This window comes from Nesoenas mayeri (genome assembly GCF_963082525.1).
Source record: "Nesoenas mayeri genome assembly, chromosome: Z".
NCBI classification, from domain to species: Eukaryota; Metazoa; Chordata; class Aves; order Columbiformes; family Columbidae; genus Nesoenas; species Nesoenas mayeri.
Genome location: NC_137542.1, coordinates 58,336,403 through 58,351,917, shown reverse-complemented (window position 1 = coordinate 58,351,917; position 15,515 = coordinate 58,336,403). Strand labels below are relative to the sequence as shown.

Here is a 15,515-nt window from a genome sequence, read left to right as displayed (position 1 = left end):
TAAGCAAGGAGAGACATTGTCAGTCTCTGGTACCTTACAGAAAGCCAGGTGAGTTTGATGGAGGTGATGAGAGGAATGGGACAGATTTTTAGGAGTTTGGAGTTAATAGTAAGACTGTGGCTCAGACTACTGATGAAATAATGAATAATGATCCCTCAGGGTGCAGTGGTACAGATTGGATCTCATACCCCAACTTCTAAGTTGCTTTTCCCTGGTCACTTCATGGCTTTCCAATTGTCCTGTGACTGACCCCTGTCAAAGTCTCTGATGGTATTGGGTCCAATTTCACCGATTCCTGCCTCCATACCCGTTGCAAGCTGACTGCTCTGCTTCTGCACAGCTGGAAAGGGTTATCATTAACCACTGAGGCTCTGCTCTCCAGGATTTCATAGTGAATATCCACTACTGCAAAGACAAATGCATTTACAGTATAAACAGTGACATCAAGCTGCCACTGATGGTATCACATGCAGCAGCCTGATCAACTCAGAAATTAGATGTGTGTTTAACAGCAAATATCTGCTGCCCGTTTGCTTACGAGCTACAACCACAGAGTAATTTTTTTAATATCAATATTTTGCTAATTTTATTACAATATACAGATTTCCAAGCATGTTCATAAGTGCAAACCCATTGGTAATATACTCCAATAATTCGTGCTCTTTGGATTGCTTCCTTGCTTCTGTGGACCAGCCTGATGTTATAAACTGTACATGTGAGTAATGTCTAATCTTGACATTCAAGAGTCAGTTTAAAACAGGCTAAATAATTATTTTACACAGACAGAATCTCGACATTTTTGTTACAGAATGTGGTAATCTATGTGAACCTGTTTTCCTAGAAAACCACAGAAGTGTTGGAGGCAGTGCTACATTTGAAAGTCAGAAACTAATGTTTTTTTTTTAGAAGCCTATTATTTCAGGTTCATATCTTCTTGTTGTGTTCAAATAAGAGCAACAAAGCTGGTGAGGGGTCTAGAGCACAAGTCTGATGAGGAGCGGCTGAGGGAATTGGGGCTGTTCAGCCTGGAGAAAAGGAGGCTGAGGGGAGACCTTATCACTGTCCACAACTACCTGAAAGGAGGTTGTAGCATGGAGGGTGTTGGTCTCTTCTCCCAAGTAGCAAGCGATAGTACAAGAGGAAATGACCTGAAGTTGCACCAGGGGAGATTTAGGTTGGATATTAGGAAGAATTTCTTCCCAGAAAGGGTTGTCAAGCATTGGAACAGGCTGCCTAGGGAAGTGGTGGAGTCACCATCCCTGGAGGCATTTATAAGATGCGTAGATGAGGCTCTTAGGGATGTGGTTTAGTGGTAGACTTGGTAGTGTTAGTTTTATGGAGAGACTTGATGACCTTGAAGGTCTTTTCTAACCTAAGTGATTCTATTATTCTCTTCTACTGTAACTGAAAGGAAGATCTTCTGTACCAAAACCTTGATAAAGATTTGAAATTTTATTCTTTTTAAAAATTTATTTATTACTTTGAAGTCTGGTTTGATCAGTAGCAGCTAGTGGCTTATAATACCACAAAATATAACTGTACTGTTGATGCTTTAGTTTTTTACCAATGCAAATGAAACCTTATTGCCTTGACAGAAATATTTCAAGACGGATTGCTTTAAGTTGTGGTTCCTTTAGCTCTTACTGTATTTTTTTTTTTTTTTTTAAAAAAAAGGACTTTTCTGAGGCAAAGGAGTTTCCTTTTTTTATTTCCTGGTCTAAAATTTTCCAAAACTATAACATTTTTTAGGGGTATCTCTCTCACCATGAATAGTTCTTACAGCTTCAGTATAAGCTGGTACCAAGAAAGGAGAGACCAGACTGGCAGAGAGGAAGGCTGTGCTTTTTTTCAGTATTATTTCTGGAGTAGCTCATAAAACCTTTTTTTTTTAAAGGTGTTCAGCGCTCTGTCCTTAGTGTCAAGCATATGTTTTATTTCCTTGGTGTCTCTCTAACTGCTTTTTTTTCTCTGTCCTTATTGAATTGTGCAGAGTAAATGTCCAGCAGACAGCACAGACAATTCTGGGAAAACAGCTTTACATTATGCAGGTAACTCCTTTGTTGAAAGCTAGTACTATCCATTTTTTTGTTCTTGATATTCCTAGCTCTTCAGCCTGGTGGAGCTTTTTAGGTTCTGATTACATAAATCTAGTGACTCCACCTGATGGTTTACAAATGTCAGGTATTTTTTTAGATTAATACTGTGAATACCAAATTTCATTAATTACAGCTAACAAGTTTGACTTGTACACTTGCAAGTGCAGAGCCATTGGAATACTTTAGATTAGGTTGATATTGATTTCAGTATTTAAAGATTGTATTTTCTCCTACTAATTTGGACATGACTATTGGTTATGTTTCTGCATACAACTTGGTATTCATCTTTTTAGTCATTCTCTCCTTCCTTTTTAGAACAAAGAAATGCAATCTAATTTCTTTTCATTGAACCCCATTGTAATGCTGCAGCATTGCAAGAAGAAGCCCGGAACATGAATTTTGAAAATGAGGTTAAATGGACTTTCCTGCTTCTTTGTTTGTTTTTTAGCTGCATGTGGTTGTCTTCAGGCAGTTCAACTTCTGTGTGAACACAAATGTCTAATTAACGTCAAAGATTTGGTACGTACCTCTTGTCCTGTTATATATTTCAGATACTGTAGTGCTTTTGCCACCTTCCACTCCAGTCAATCTCAGGTGCAATGGTTAAAAGCAACATTATGCTTATATTTCTTCTTGGCTTTCTCCAGTGGAGGAAATTCCTTTTGCAGCTTGCCGTAGCAGAGGTGGGGAAGTACTTCACAATCCAGTGCAGTAGTGGCAGAATTTGCTGTTTTTTGAATTGAGGCATTGGTACAAGTAGCTGGAATCAATTCGGATATATCCAAAATGTGTTTAAAAGTCTTTCCGTTGACTCCGGTACATTTCAAAAAGACCTGCTATGTGTTCAGGTGCTGTGAAATACTCACAAAGCCCAGCCACAGTATGATAAGCCTGAGGAGAAAAAATACACTTGGTGCAGTCTAAAGGCTCAGGGACACCACATTCACTTATATGAAATGTCTACAAGCAACCAGGTCTGGTTTTGGGAATGATGCAACTGCCTGACAGAAAACCCTGTGATGAAGGGAGAGGACCTGGCACAAATGAGGCACAACTTTAAAAAAAATTAAGAAGGCATGCAAATATTTAAAATTGTTTGTTTGGTTTTGACTTGGATCTATTTCCTCTTTATGTGATCTTTTTAATTAAAAAAAAAAAAAAAAATTTGTCACCGAGATTAGACCTAACATTTCAGCAATTGCATTTTAAATTTGGAAAAGATTTGGTCAGTCTTGAGAAAAAAATGGTTGCGTGAATATCTTAAGGTCCTCAACTACATCATAATTGATCATAGGGAAGAGAGAGGTAGACCAACTTCAGAGGTGCATGACAAAATGATAACAAACAGCAGCCAGAGTGTACCTAATTGGGAAATTCCAGTTAGGTACTAGGAAAACCATAATCTCACTATGAGGGTAGTTAAACGTGGAAGTGGTATCCAGAGATGTCATGGTGTCTCTGCCTTTGGAAATACTTAAAACTTGACTGGACAAGTCTCTGAACAATGTACCATAACTTGAAGGTTCCCTAGCTTCAGGTTGAGAGTAAAGGGGAAGAAACCCCAGATGACCTCTGAAGGTGTCTTTCAACTAAGTTATTCTGTGATTAAACGAAATGTTGAATTTTTTCCTTGTACTTAGTTGAAAATACCTTTTTTTTGTTGTGAAGCTGTTTAGAGGTATTGTGTAGTTCTAAAATAATCATGTTATAGCAGTAGACAAACAGCCAAGGGAATACAAACAGCAAAATGCTTCTCTGCTCCTACTGCTTTGTATCCCCAGTGGTCAATAAAAGAATTAAAGTAAACCCAGCTACATCTATGGTACACAATAAAGATTGTGCTTGTCTGTGCTGTATAGAGGTAAAGTTCATAGCTGACCTTTTCATCTCAGAGTGATATTTGTAAGTGGATGGATTATTATGCATTGTTTCTCAAAATATATTCCTAGGATGGGAACATACCTCTGCTGCTTGCAGTACAAAATGGTCATACGGAAGTCTGCAAATACCTTCTGGATCATGGAGCAGACATCAACACCAGGGATAAAAATGGAAGGTACAGCAGGTTAACATGTGAATTCTTCCTCAAGACTGACTGTCAAATGAAGCTTTCTTCTCAAATCCTTCCCAAAATTGTTGTTGTTAGGTGAAATAATGCCTTCTGTACTAGACAGCATATCCTCATTGTTGAGAAGATTTACAGAATTTTGCCTAAAGGGCAAAGTTGAAACAAACTATGCAACTACAAGACTAGATGTGCCTGTAAGACTTCCCTTGGGCTACCAGAGCAGTAAATCACATTTTCAAATAATTCCTCCAATAATCTGATTGGTAGGACTTTACCCACACATACATCACTTTGTATGTGTCCCACTTTTAGATGCTGCTCTCTTCTTGGCGTGAGTCAGTTTCTCCAACTTAAATCCACAGACTGTTACTTGGGGCTGGCATCAGTGGATGTTTCTTTTTTCCTACCATAATGCAGCCACAGCAGCAAGAGAAAAACACAGTAGACCTATATAGTGGAGATGCTGTCGTCTTAGAAGGTGCTATTTAGAGATTTGTTCCATTAATGTATAGTGCATGTGTCAGAAAACTGGTTTTAAAAAGCAACATCCTAGTAGTGAAAAATGCACTTGTTTTGATGATACTGATGAAGATCAGGAGGCTTTGAAAATTATGGACTGTTTTATAAACAGTTGGTTAAACCGTTAAGGTAAAGCAGGATGCTGAGAAGACTTTGCACTTATACCTGATAGCAATCTTGATTATTGTATGTGATACAATGCTCATATTGTTCTTCAGCAGCACCTGGAAGGATAAGACTGGGCCATAACTTGGTTTTGTCAGTCCAAAGTCTATTAGCATACTTTGTTTTAAGTTGTCTAAAAAAAACCAAAACCAATCCTTTGTTATCTTACTTGGTTTGAATGGCCTCATTGGTGCTTTGAACCTGAGGTGCTGTCTAATTGAGGAGCTCTGCATTCCCCTCACTCTCTTACTGTCTAAACAACTGACAGTGTTTCTAGTTTAACTGGATAAAGTTGTTTCTGTCATGGATAGAGCAGACTTGCTTTTTTAAATTTTATTTTCTAAGAAAGTACTCTGCGTAGAAGGAAAAAAAGGATAAACCATGGAATATACGATTTTACTTCTCGCTTTCCTTCTGATAAGGAGAGTGAATACTCTCACACCTTGTATTCACAAAACTGACTAAGTTTTTACTGAAAAAAGGAAATGCTTTCTTACTGGTAGACAAAGAGGATAACCTTCAAAAATGGCATCTCCAGTTTCCTATCTTGTCCAGACTGAGTTATTTTGTTAATCTAAAACCATCCCTGGGACTCTGGACGTGTTATCCCAGTTGCCACTAAGCACTACTTCTTAGCACATCACTGCGACAGCCATCATTTCTCCAGGGCTCACCTGTTACAGAGAGTACATTTAATTCATCAGTGGAGTGTTTGTATTAATGTCTAGCAAATAGTGGAGATAAGGAGCTACTGCAGTAACGTTTCAGTTTCATATCTGCTCTGAGGAATGTGTTTGCCAGTGAACTTGGCCACACTATTATGCATGTTTTCATGTTGTGAAGGGAGAAATACGCCCAAGCAGGAAAACAATATTAGAGCATGATTGAAAGATGGAGTTTTGTTTGTTTGTTTGTAGTTATTCTGCACATGTCTTACAACCCCTCCAAGTAATTGAGAAAAAGACACAACCTGTTGGGAACTCTCCTTTTATATGCTACTCTTACTCTAGGATCTGGCACTATCTAGCTGCCCTGAGCTGGAGAGGGAGTTAATTGTGCTCTAATGCGCTCTTTTTGTTTTGTTGGTTTTAAACTGGGAGTAGATCAGGATTTGAGATCAAACTCATATCTCAGTCTCACTAAAGAGCTTCGAGATTTGATGGATTTTTAGTTGTCTATTTTGTCTTAAAAGCAACATGGGAAGGAGAACAGCAATGAAATAAATGCTTTCATGTTGTACCACCACTTGCAGATCTGTAATTGGAGTGTGGCAGTAAGACTTGGTAGTCTTGCTTTATCCTGCTGCTATTTCTATCTGTGACTCTACTCTTAGCCTCAGGAGCCCATTTTTAGAAATGTTTGGAGAACTTTGCAAAGAATGTCGGGTCTTTGCGGAAGGTTGGGGAGTACGGGGAAGACAAGGAGAGGCAGTCAGGTGTTTGTAAGAAACAATAGTTACATTTATGTGTCAATACACATGGTTAATAAAATCTTGTTCTTGCACAAAAACTGTCATGCTTTTCTTCCTGAAAAAAATGACCTGCTGCTTAAAGAGTACACTCTTGACCCTTACTCTGTGTGTGTTTTGTCCAGAACTGCTTTGATGATGGCTTGTGAAGCTGGTAGCGTTAACATGGTGGAAGCCTTCCTTAGGAAAGGTGCAGATGTCAGTTTAGTAGATGTCTTTGGACAGAATGCCCTGCATTACTCCAAGCTCTCCGAGAACACAGGGATTCAGGATCTCCTGTCATCAAAGATATCTCATGATGTGGGTATGTAAGAGATGCTGATCTGCAGTATGTCGCTTCTTGAACTGGCTACATGTATGTTTAGCAATGAACAAATTTACCTCATAAGGTAGCCTGAAAAGTTTCAAAAGTTGCCTTCAAGCCTCAGGCTGAGGCTTCCCAAAAGCAGGAAAACGTGGTCTTTGCTACAGATGGTAATACTTAGCATGGGAAAAAGCACTGAGCGTGGCAAAAAGAGGTGTTTTGAAGAAAGAAAAGGTAAGCTGATGTAGCGATGTCATGAAGTCTTGCATACAATTTGGAACAGATCCTCTTTTATTATGTCAAAGAGTAAGTGGAACATATAGCTTCTCAGAAAAGGGGTTAGAGAAAGAAATAACGCAGGCAGCGGGTTTTATGGTCAAACTAAGATTTCTAAAGCAGGAAGCTAATGTGCAAGAATGGTGTGAGACTATAGTAGAATAAGAGTTGTCACAATCCTTCAAATTTTATCTTGATACGAAACCCAAAAAGCAGCAGAGAAAGGATGTGGTTCAAACTGGATTTGGAAATTAAAGTATATTTCTCAAATTTCAGATAGGAATTCAAAAAAACAAATAAAGTATTTATGGTGTTTGAAGTACAGATGACAGATGGGTTAGGAATGGCAAATAACATTCTTCAACAGCAGTTCTTAATACCATGTCTTTTGTGTTTCACAGATACGAAGTCACCGACAAAAGCAAAGCAGGTATTTGTTCTTTTGCTTTAAGAAAACCACAGGCTATATAGACTTGTAAGAATAAACAGTAATCAACATGAGTAGAAGCACTAGGAGCATCACTGTGAGATGTGCTGCCATTCATTACTCTGTAACGTGAAAGATTTTTTTATTTACTTATATAAGAAAAGTGTTTCAAAGACATTGCTTTTAGACTTAGCTTCTCTCTGTAACAGCAGCCAGCACCCTTAGTGAGCATGTGTGCCAGGAAGACAACGTCACTTTTCTCATGTGTAGTGCAGGAGCTTGGTTTTTGGACTCCATATCTCTTTAAACTGCAGAAAAGATGAGCTAGAAAAATTCCCTGTTACCAACACATGCAATTGAAGATTATTCTTGGTTACACCTTAGTGGAGACCCCCCACCTTTGAGAATCCCAGCAGATTTAGGCCCTTAAATTAGTTTCTTACATTTTTAAAACTTATTATCATATCTTGAAGTGTAAGTAGACCTTGTAGATCTGCTGGTGGCTGCGAAGTGGGTGAGGGTGCAATGTATTGCTTCATTCTTTCTCTGAGCGGAGGTGCGGGTTTTCCAGGGAGCTCAGGCAGAAGCTGGGGGAGAGGAAAGGTAGCAGCTGCTAAGTGTGTCATGGCTAGACTATGTGTGAATGGGGATGTTTCAGATCACCAGTGCTAAACGTATTGTCAGCTTCTGCTTTTTCACTAAAGCTTGTTTGTTTTCACTGAAGCATGGATTACAGGGGGGAGATTCTTATTGTCAGGCATGTTTCATATCTTTGGATTAGTAGATGTGTAGTCTTTACATAGAAAAAAAAATATTAGGCACTGCATGAGCTGCTAAAGTTGATATTAATGTGGGATTATTTTTTTTTTTTCTTTTTTTTATAAAACAACTTGCTCGGACTTTACTAACCAAACTAACAAACCTACCTTTTCTGGCTGGTGAAACTTTCAGCATGATCAAGGCTCTAAATTAAGTTCAGAAAGAAGTGGAACTCCAAAAAAACGCAAAGCCCCACCTCCTCCTATCAGTCCTATTCAGGTAAAGAAAAGACCAATTTTGAGATGCTTTTAGGGATTGAAAAGCGTTTTGAACATTATGTGAATGATGTGGGCTGGATTTGCCCTATCACTGTTATTTTATATGCCTGTCTTACCATGAGTGCTTTTCCTGACATTACAATAACACCATGAAAGCACACGCTGGTTAGGTTAACTGAGCAGAATTGCTGGAAATACAGCATAGTCTAAAATAAAAGTGTACAAATTTTACTGTACAATTTCTTCTTCCATCTATAGGTGAAGGTCTCCTGGTTTTAATGGCTTCCATAAGTAAATAATTATGCATATTTTAATGACACATATATATGTACATGTTATTATATGCATAAATACATGTGAAGGTAAAATACTTAAATAGATTTATATACCATCAAAATTCAGTTAAGTTAAACTGAAATGTTACCTGTATAGCAGCTGCACTGTATATGCAGTAATGACTCAGAAGAGTACTGAATAATTAGGTCTGCTCTTTGAAACTAACAGAAGGGTTGTGGCTTTAGTTAGTGCAGGAAGAAGTACTCTTTAATGTGTGTGTATATATATGGGCAGGTGTTAGTGAGGTAGTTATATGTACACGTATGTATACATACCTATTTATATAAAAATCTTTTACAGCTTAGTGATTTGTCCTCTTCACTGTCTTCAACTTCAACTCCCATGACTGGAAAAGGACAGGCTTTCTTTGCTGATCAAGTGTGCAAGGTATCAGTTTTCTGTTCTTATGAAGTTTAGGGAAGGAAAGTATAGTATCTCAATAATTGTTTTGCTGACTGCAAGTCTCCCGTGAATTAATTAGTTGAGTTTCAGGAACAAAAAGGGATCCAAATCTATTCCAATGTAATTTTTAAGGTATTCATGGATTACTTTAATGTTTACTGAATATGCAAATAGAATTAGTAATAAATTAGGTAGTATTTCAAAATGTGGTTATGAAAGTCAGTATTAATGCTGTGAGAGCTCATTACCTAAATATAATAACAGCGAAGGACATGGCATTGTGCGATTCAAAAAGCAGAGACCCTTTCACCAAGAGACATCAGGGAAATGGTTGTGTGTGTTCTGTCTGATCTTTACCTTATTATATTGAAGATTTTTTTTTTTTTAATACATGGCAATATATTGCTATTATTTATCACAGAGGCTTCAGCCTTCTGAACTATCTATGAGATAGTTGCCCATATTTCATTAATACTTAATGAGAACTGGGCAATGGAACTTGAATGGTTTTAGAAGATTTTGAAATGCTATCTACATGCTGCAGTTAAACAAGACACAGAAATGAAAGAAACCCACTTTGCCAGGCTTTATTCAGCAGGATCTATACTGTCTATACTTCTCTCTGGCAAACTGTTCAGCTTTACATCTGCTTCTGTGAAAGCATTTTCTTTTGGTGTCTCAGCAGGAAGAATTCAGCTCCTTGCATCGAGATAATAAAGACAGACTGAGTGACAGCACAACAGGTATACAATAACACTTAGTGGTTATTTTCATATTTGGTTAGGTGTTTTGGGTGGTGTGAAATGTTGAAACCTGGTCAGAAATCCTCTGTGCCTTTCCGCTTGGAATGTGAGACATAATAAGTATTGGGAGTAATGTCTCGTAATTTCAATAGCAGCTCCCCACCAAAACCATCTGCTTCTATTGGGTGATATAACACATTTTTGAGGAAAGACTGTAGAAACTGTAGTTTGCTTGCTCGCTACGTTTAGGGGTCATTAGAACAAACTGTTTAATTTGAAAGGTTAGAATAACTACTGGCTAGCAATTCAGCTTTTTGAAAGCTTTTGGTTTTTTTTGTTTTGTTTTGTTTTGTTTTTTTCTGAAAAGGTGCTGATAGTTTACTGGATGTGAGTTCTGAAGCTGACCAGCAAGATCTACTACTGTTGATGCAAGCAAAAATTGCTTCTTTGACCTTGCACAATAAGGAGCTTCAGGACAAATTACAGGTAGCATATTTTTGTGCTGTTCTAGTGCTCTCTTAATCTGCTAGCAGAACTAAGAGTTGCTTACCCTTTCAAAAAGATGTACCATGAAGATAATTCAATGAGCTTGGTGGTGGTAAGATCATGAAAACACTCTGCCTCAAAGGATTAAATCATTGTTTTGATCTTCTCACTTTTCCCATCAATTACTGAATAACTTAGTTTATTATGATAACCACATTTGGCAACAGTTGTGTTAGCAGAATTTTAATTTGCATAGCTTTGATTATTAGCTTATGGAGATCAGCCCAGACTTTGAAATGAGCTTGACACTTACTGCCTTCTCTCACTGTAGACTAAATGGGAGCAGCTGGGTTTTGAATTTTTCTAAAACTTTCTTACATGATGCTTTAATTATCTGTCTCTGTAGAATGTGGCAAGATTTCATTGCTCACTCTGTTCTAAAAAATATAATAATGTACTTGTTTTTATTGTGCAATTGTTCGGGTTTCTTTTTGCACAGGAAAGAACACCTAAAGAAGTGGATTCAACCATAGAATCTTACCATTCAACACAAATAGAGTTTGAGCAAACAGCAGATAGACAAAATGAGTTCTTGGCTCAAGAGCTGAAGTCTACATTAAATGCCACAGAAATTCAAGAGAAGTTGACAAGCCCCAGTGAAGTAAAAATTAAGTACCTCCAGGAAGACTTAAAGGATGTACAAAGGAAATCAGAAAATTCTGAAGCAAAAAGAAAGAACATAGAACTTCAGGTCCAGTCTAGAGTGCCAGAAACAGGTCTTTTAAATAGCACAGATATTTCAGAAAATGGTTCTGATCTTAATCTGAGGTTCCAAGAAGCTCAAAGCAGGTATGAGGAATCTGGGAAAGAGGTTTTTGACATACAAAGACAAATGAAGCCGCGTCTTGTTTCCTCTGAAAGTGAAGAAACCAGTTCTGATCTGAGTACATTGAAGGTTACATGCGAAGAAGTTGAAATGCTTAAGCAAGAATTGAAGAGAGCGTTGGAGGAAAGTGAAAGACAAAAAGAGAAGGTGAGAGAGCTACAGAAAAAGTTTGAAGAAAGAGAGCAGAATGTGTCAAGCAAGTTGTCTGTGGATGAGTGTGAGGAAATGAAGAATTCATATTGTTCAGTTATTGATAACATTAATCAAGAGAAAGCTTTGTTGATTGAGAGATACAAAGAAGGGCAAGAGGAAATCAAAAGGCTGCAGGAAAAGCTGACAAATCAGACACAGTTGGAATCTAGCTCTGAAGCTGGAGAAATGAAAGATACAATGCAGAGTATGATAGACGAGCTCAACAGACAACTTAGTGAGTTGTCTCAGTTGTACAAAGAAGCACAAACAGAGCTTGAGGACTATAGGAAGAGAAAAACTGTAGATGATGTAGATTTGGGCTTCATTCCTAGAGATGAACATGAGAAACTGATGCAGGTAACAAATTCTTTGAAATACAAAGCAGAGAATGAGTTATTGGAAATGAAATCCCAGTACACAAAAATATTAGATGAAGCAGAAGAACTAAAGCAACTGTTAGATGCTCAGAAACAAAACTCTTTGCCAATTACTGAACACCTTCAGGTGATGAATGCACTCAGAAATACTGTAAAGGAAATGGAAGAAGAAATAAATGAGCTCAAAGCACTGCTTACCAGAAAGGAAAGTGAAGTAAGAAACTTACAGAAGGAATTACTGGAAGAAAAAGCTGCAATTAATGAAGCGATGGTACCCAAGGCTACATACGAAAAGCTCCAGTCGTCACTAGAGGGCGAAGTCAGTGTTTTGTCATCTAAACTGAAGGATGTAATGCAAGAGAAGGAAAACATGTCCTTAGATGCCATGCAACTGAGAAATGAAGTTTTGCACTTGAAAGAAGAGAAAGAAGGTATGCATACTCTGCTTGAAGCAAAGGAACGGGAGGTGAATGGTCTTCACCAAAAGTACCATCAAGCTCAAGAAGATCTTCTTGAAATGAAAAGATGTTCTGAAAGCTCATCGAAACTGGAAGAGGATAAAGATAAAAAGGTTGGTGATTCACTACAGTGGAGTAATAGTAAATGAGTACAGACTGCAAACATGTTGGATGTTGCATGGGTGACCTAACAGACAATGTTGTGTCAAGTGTTGCAGAGTGGAGTAACTTTTGAGTATGTTTGCCCCTCTCAAAATCCAGATATCAAAGTTAAAGAAGTTTTCAGAATGTTTAACTTTACAGTTGGTGTCCTTTGCCTGGGGAGATATGCATGATCTTTCCATTTACCTCTTTTAAGTTCTGCTTAGGTTGTGTTCACACTTTTCAGGCAACTGAAGTCAAAGGACTGGGATTTACAGCAGAAGAGATGGCAAAGGAGACAAGTAAACAAAAGGAACAAAAATCCACTATTCTTATTTTACTATATCATCTCAACCTTAGCAAGACTTGACTGTTTTTCCTCTGCAGCTACCATTTCTGTCACTACAAATTACTTTATAAAAAACTGTGTATTTTGCTAGCTGTAAATAGATGGCCTACATTTGGTGTGTGTGTCTCGTATTCAGCAGCAGTATTTGTAAAGATGTTAATGCAATCCTTGTTTGTAAATATTGCTGGCTTTCAGAACAAGGAATGCATTTTGAATTGACTGGGCTAGGAGGGGGATAGGGAACCGTTGTAACCTTTTACTTACATGACATCTCCACCAAGTGTTTATTTACATCTTGTTTTTCCCCGCTTCTTAAATTTAAGTCACAAATAACCCCAAGATGAGACCCACACTATGCATTGTAGCTTTTCATGAAAACCTATTTTTTGCCTCCATAGATCAACGAAATGTCCAAGGAAGTTAGCAAATTAAAAGAAGCATTGAACAGCCTTTCTCAGCTTTCCTACTCGACCAATGCCCCCAAAAGACAAAGCCAGCAGCTGGAGGCATTACAACAGCAAGTGAAGCAGTTGCAAAACCAACTGGCTGTAAGTGCGATAATTTGTAAACCAACCCATTATTCTCAATTCTCTGAAGATATACATGCCATTCTTCAATCTGCTTTATTTAAAATGGAGCACAGTCAATTAGTACAAGGAAAGGAATTTTTATCCAGAAATTCCATAGTTTCTCTGAAACATTTAGGATTTTGCAAGTCACAAGTTTTTCTTTAGAAACAGTCTAACTGAAGAAAGCTGTTTCCACCAATAAATTTCCTCACATAATAGTAGAGCAAATTTCCTGTACTTTTAGTGGAATTTAGTGACCAGACCTCCTACTGAGATCCTGATTTCTCAGTGGATTTTTGTTTTCCCAAGAACATTGTCACCTGAAGTCTCTTTGGTTTTTTAAGCTAAAATAAGTTTGACTTTCTGGAATAAAGTAGTCACTGAGGGCATGAAGTTTCAAATCAAGCAAATCCATCTGTTTATAGGGAGCACAGTATGTTCTCTGAAATTCTGAACTGCTTAAAGCCTTTTTACTTTTTATTATATTTATTTGTGCATGAAAGGTTCAGTCTTCCAAGCTGAGTCATAATTACTATTTCCAAAAGCTTGCCTGTCCAAAGGGGCACTTTAATTCACTGCTAGGGTTGAAAAGAAGGTACTGCCCATGAGAGACCTTGAGAGCTCTGGAGTAACTCTGAAAGGAGAATTCCCAGTCTGACATGTTAAGTGGCTTACCTGATGTCTGCTCTCCTGCCTTCTGCAGCAGACAGAAAGAAGAATCAATGTACATATGGGCCAGAAGAATTCCCTTGCAGTGAGGAGAAATAAGCAGGCAGACACTTAAAAGCTGCATCCTCTCAGTGTAACAGCCCAGATTGTTTCCTATCCCAGCCCAACAAGCCTGAAAGGACCCTTCAATCTCCCACTGCTTAAGGACCAATAAAGTAGCATAAGGTGCAAAGAAATGCAGCACATTGGGAAAGTGGGCAGGATTTAAAACAGGACAGAAGTGTTCTTTCCTTCCTGCAGGCTAGCTTTCCCAACAGCTTCATGATTATTTGGAAAGGTGGCTCTGGGATGTGTCAGTCTGTGATAATGAAAAAGGAGGCTGGCTTTCCTTGTTTCAATGTGTAGTAATTAACTGAGGATTTCATGTGTTAAGACCTTTGTAAGCACCTCCTCTTCTCTGGGAAGGCATTAGCTAACAGATGGGTCACGGATTTCAGGGCAGAGATCAGTTGCAGTTGAGAGCTGATTTGTCAGAATGTTGTTGGTTTTACTCAATTCTGGTCGCTGATAAGCTCAGCAGTAGAGTATATGGTCATTTCACATCTTCGCAGCTCAGTGCTTCTTACTTGTGTCCTCTCATCCGCTTTTTTACAGGGGTAGGTAGAATTACAGTGTTTCTGTGGACCAGGCTTCTGAGCAAATTATGCCTTGTATGGCTAGTGGCACAGTACTGTCTGAGCTAGTTTTCCATGCATGCATAAGACTATGGTTTGTAATTCCCTAGAACTCTCCAAATCTAGTTGGGGAGTTCCGAAATCAACAGTTTTGAATGCTCTGTGACTTTCTGCTTAACTGTTTTCTAGGAAACAAAGAAGCAACATCAGGAAATTGTCTCAGTTTACAGGATGCACCTTCTCTATGCTGTGCAGGTAGGGTTGTGTATTATCAGTTACACAGTGTTGATATTTTAATGAAAGAAGTTTCTTCTGCAGATCTAGTAAGAACTTTGCATGTTTTATCTAATATGTCCTACCCAAAAGATGTGACTGTTTAAGCACAAATTTAACACTGCTTCCTTTTAGGAAATTGATCTCATTTCTCACTATACCTCAAAAACAATTTATAAATCTTCTTAAAGAGTGTAGAGATGCTTGAATTCAATCATATGTTCTTTTTCTTATGTTGTCTAGGGTCAAATGGATGAAGATGTCCAGAAAGTGCTGAAACAAATCTTATCGATGTGTAAAAGCCAATCACAGAAAAAGTAAACAAAAAAGCCAAGAAAAACTCCCCATTTCTATTAATCCTGTTATGGGTGTTTATCTAGATTTGCCTTAACATAAGATTTAAAATCGGCAATTTGCTGCTTTTGTGTTATTGTGCTGTTTGTGAGGTGGATTTGTTTGTCTGTCTCTACCCATGTGCATTTGCTTGTGCAGTAACTAAACACATGCCTGCTTTTCATATCCAAAATGCAAGTATGTTCTTCAGACTTTTTACTTAGGCCACTCCATGTCATGTTTACCCTGGAAGTACTTTCTAGTTTC

At 38.0% G+C, this 15,515-nt stretch overlaps 1 protein-coding gene across 5 annotated transcripts in view; it reads left to right on the top strand.

Annotated features, from left to right (window-relative positions):
• RAI14 (retinoic acid induced 14) overlaps window positions 1–15,255 on the top strand; it is an 89,061-nt gene extending 73,806 nt beyond the window's left edge. For 4 of the 5 annotated variants that reach the window (XM_080362221.1, XM_080362223.1, XM_080362222.1 and 1 more), the window contains 13 exons: window positions 1,991–2,048; window positions 2,545–2,615; window positions 4,046–4,152; window positions 6,442–6,620; window positions 7,298–7,326; window positions 8,275–8,361; window positions 8,997–9,083; window positions 9,781–9,841; window positions 10,209–10,327; window positions 10,827–12,353; window positions 13,129–13,278; window positions 14,832–14,897; window positions 15,159–15,255. In XM_080362221.1, the coding sequence (XP_080218347.1) occupies window positions 1,991–2,048; window positions 2,545–2,615; window positions 4,046–4,152; window positions 6,442–6,620; window positions 7,298–7,326; window positions 8,275–8,361; window positions 8,997–9,083; window positions 9,781–9,841; window positions 10,209–10,327; window positions 10,827–12,353; window positions 13,129–13,278; window positions 14,832–14,897; window positions 15,159–15,236 (2,619 nt within the window). In that variant the 3' untranslated portion in view covers window positions 15,237–15,255. The remainder of the gene's footprint in view (window positions 1–1,990; window positions 2,049–2,544; window positions 2,616–4,045; window positions 4,153–6,441; window positions 6,621–7,297; window positions 7,327–8,274; window positions 8,362–8,996; window positions 9,084–9,780; window positions 9,842–10,208; window positions 10,328–10,826; window positions 12,354–13,128; window positions 13,279–14,831; window positions 14,898–15,158) is intronic. The other variant, XM_080362224.1, reaches the window with a different exon arrangement.
• Window positions 15,256–15,515: the final 260 nt, after the last annotated feature.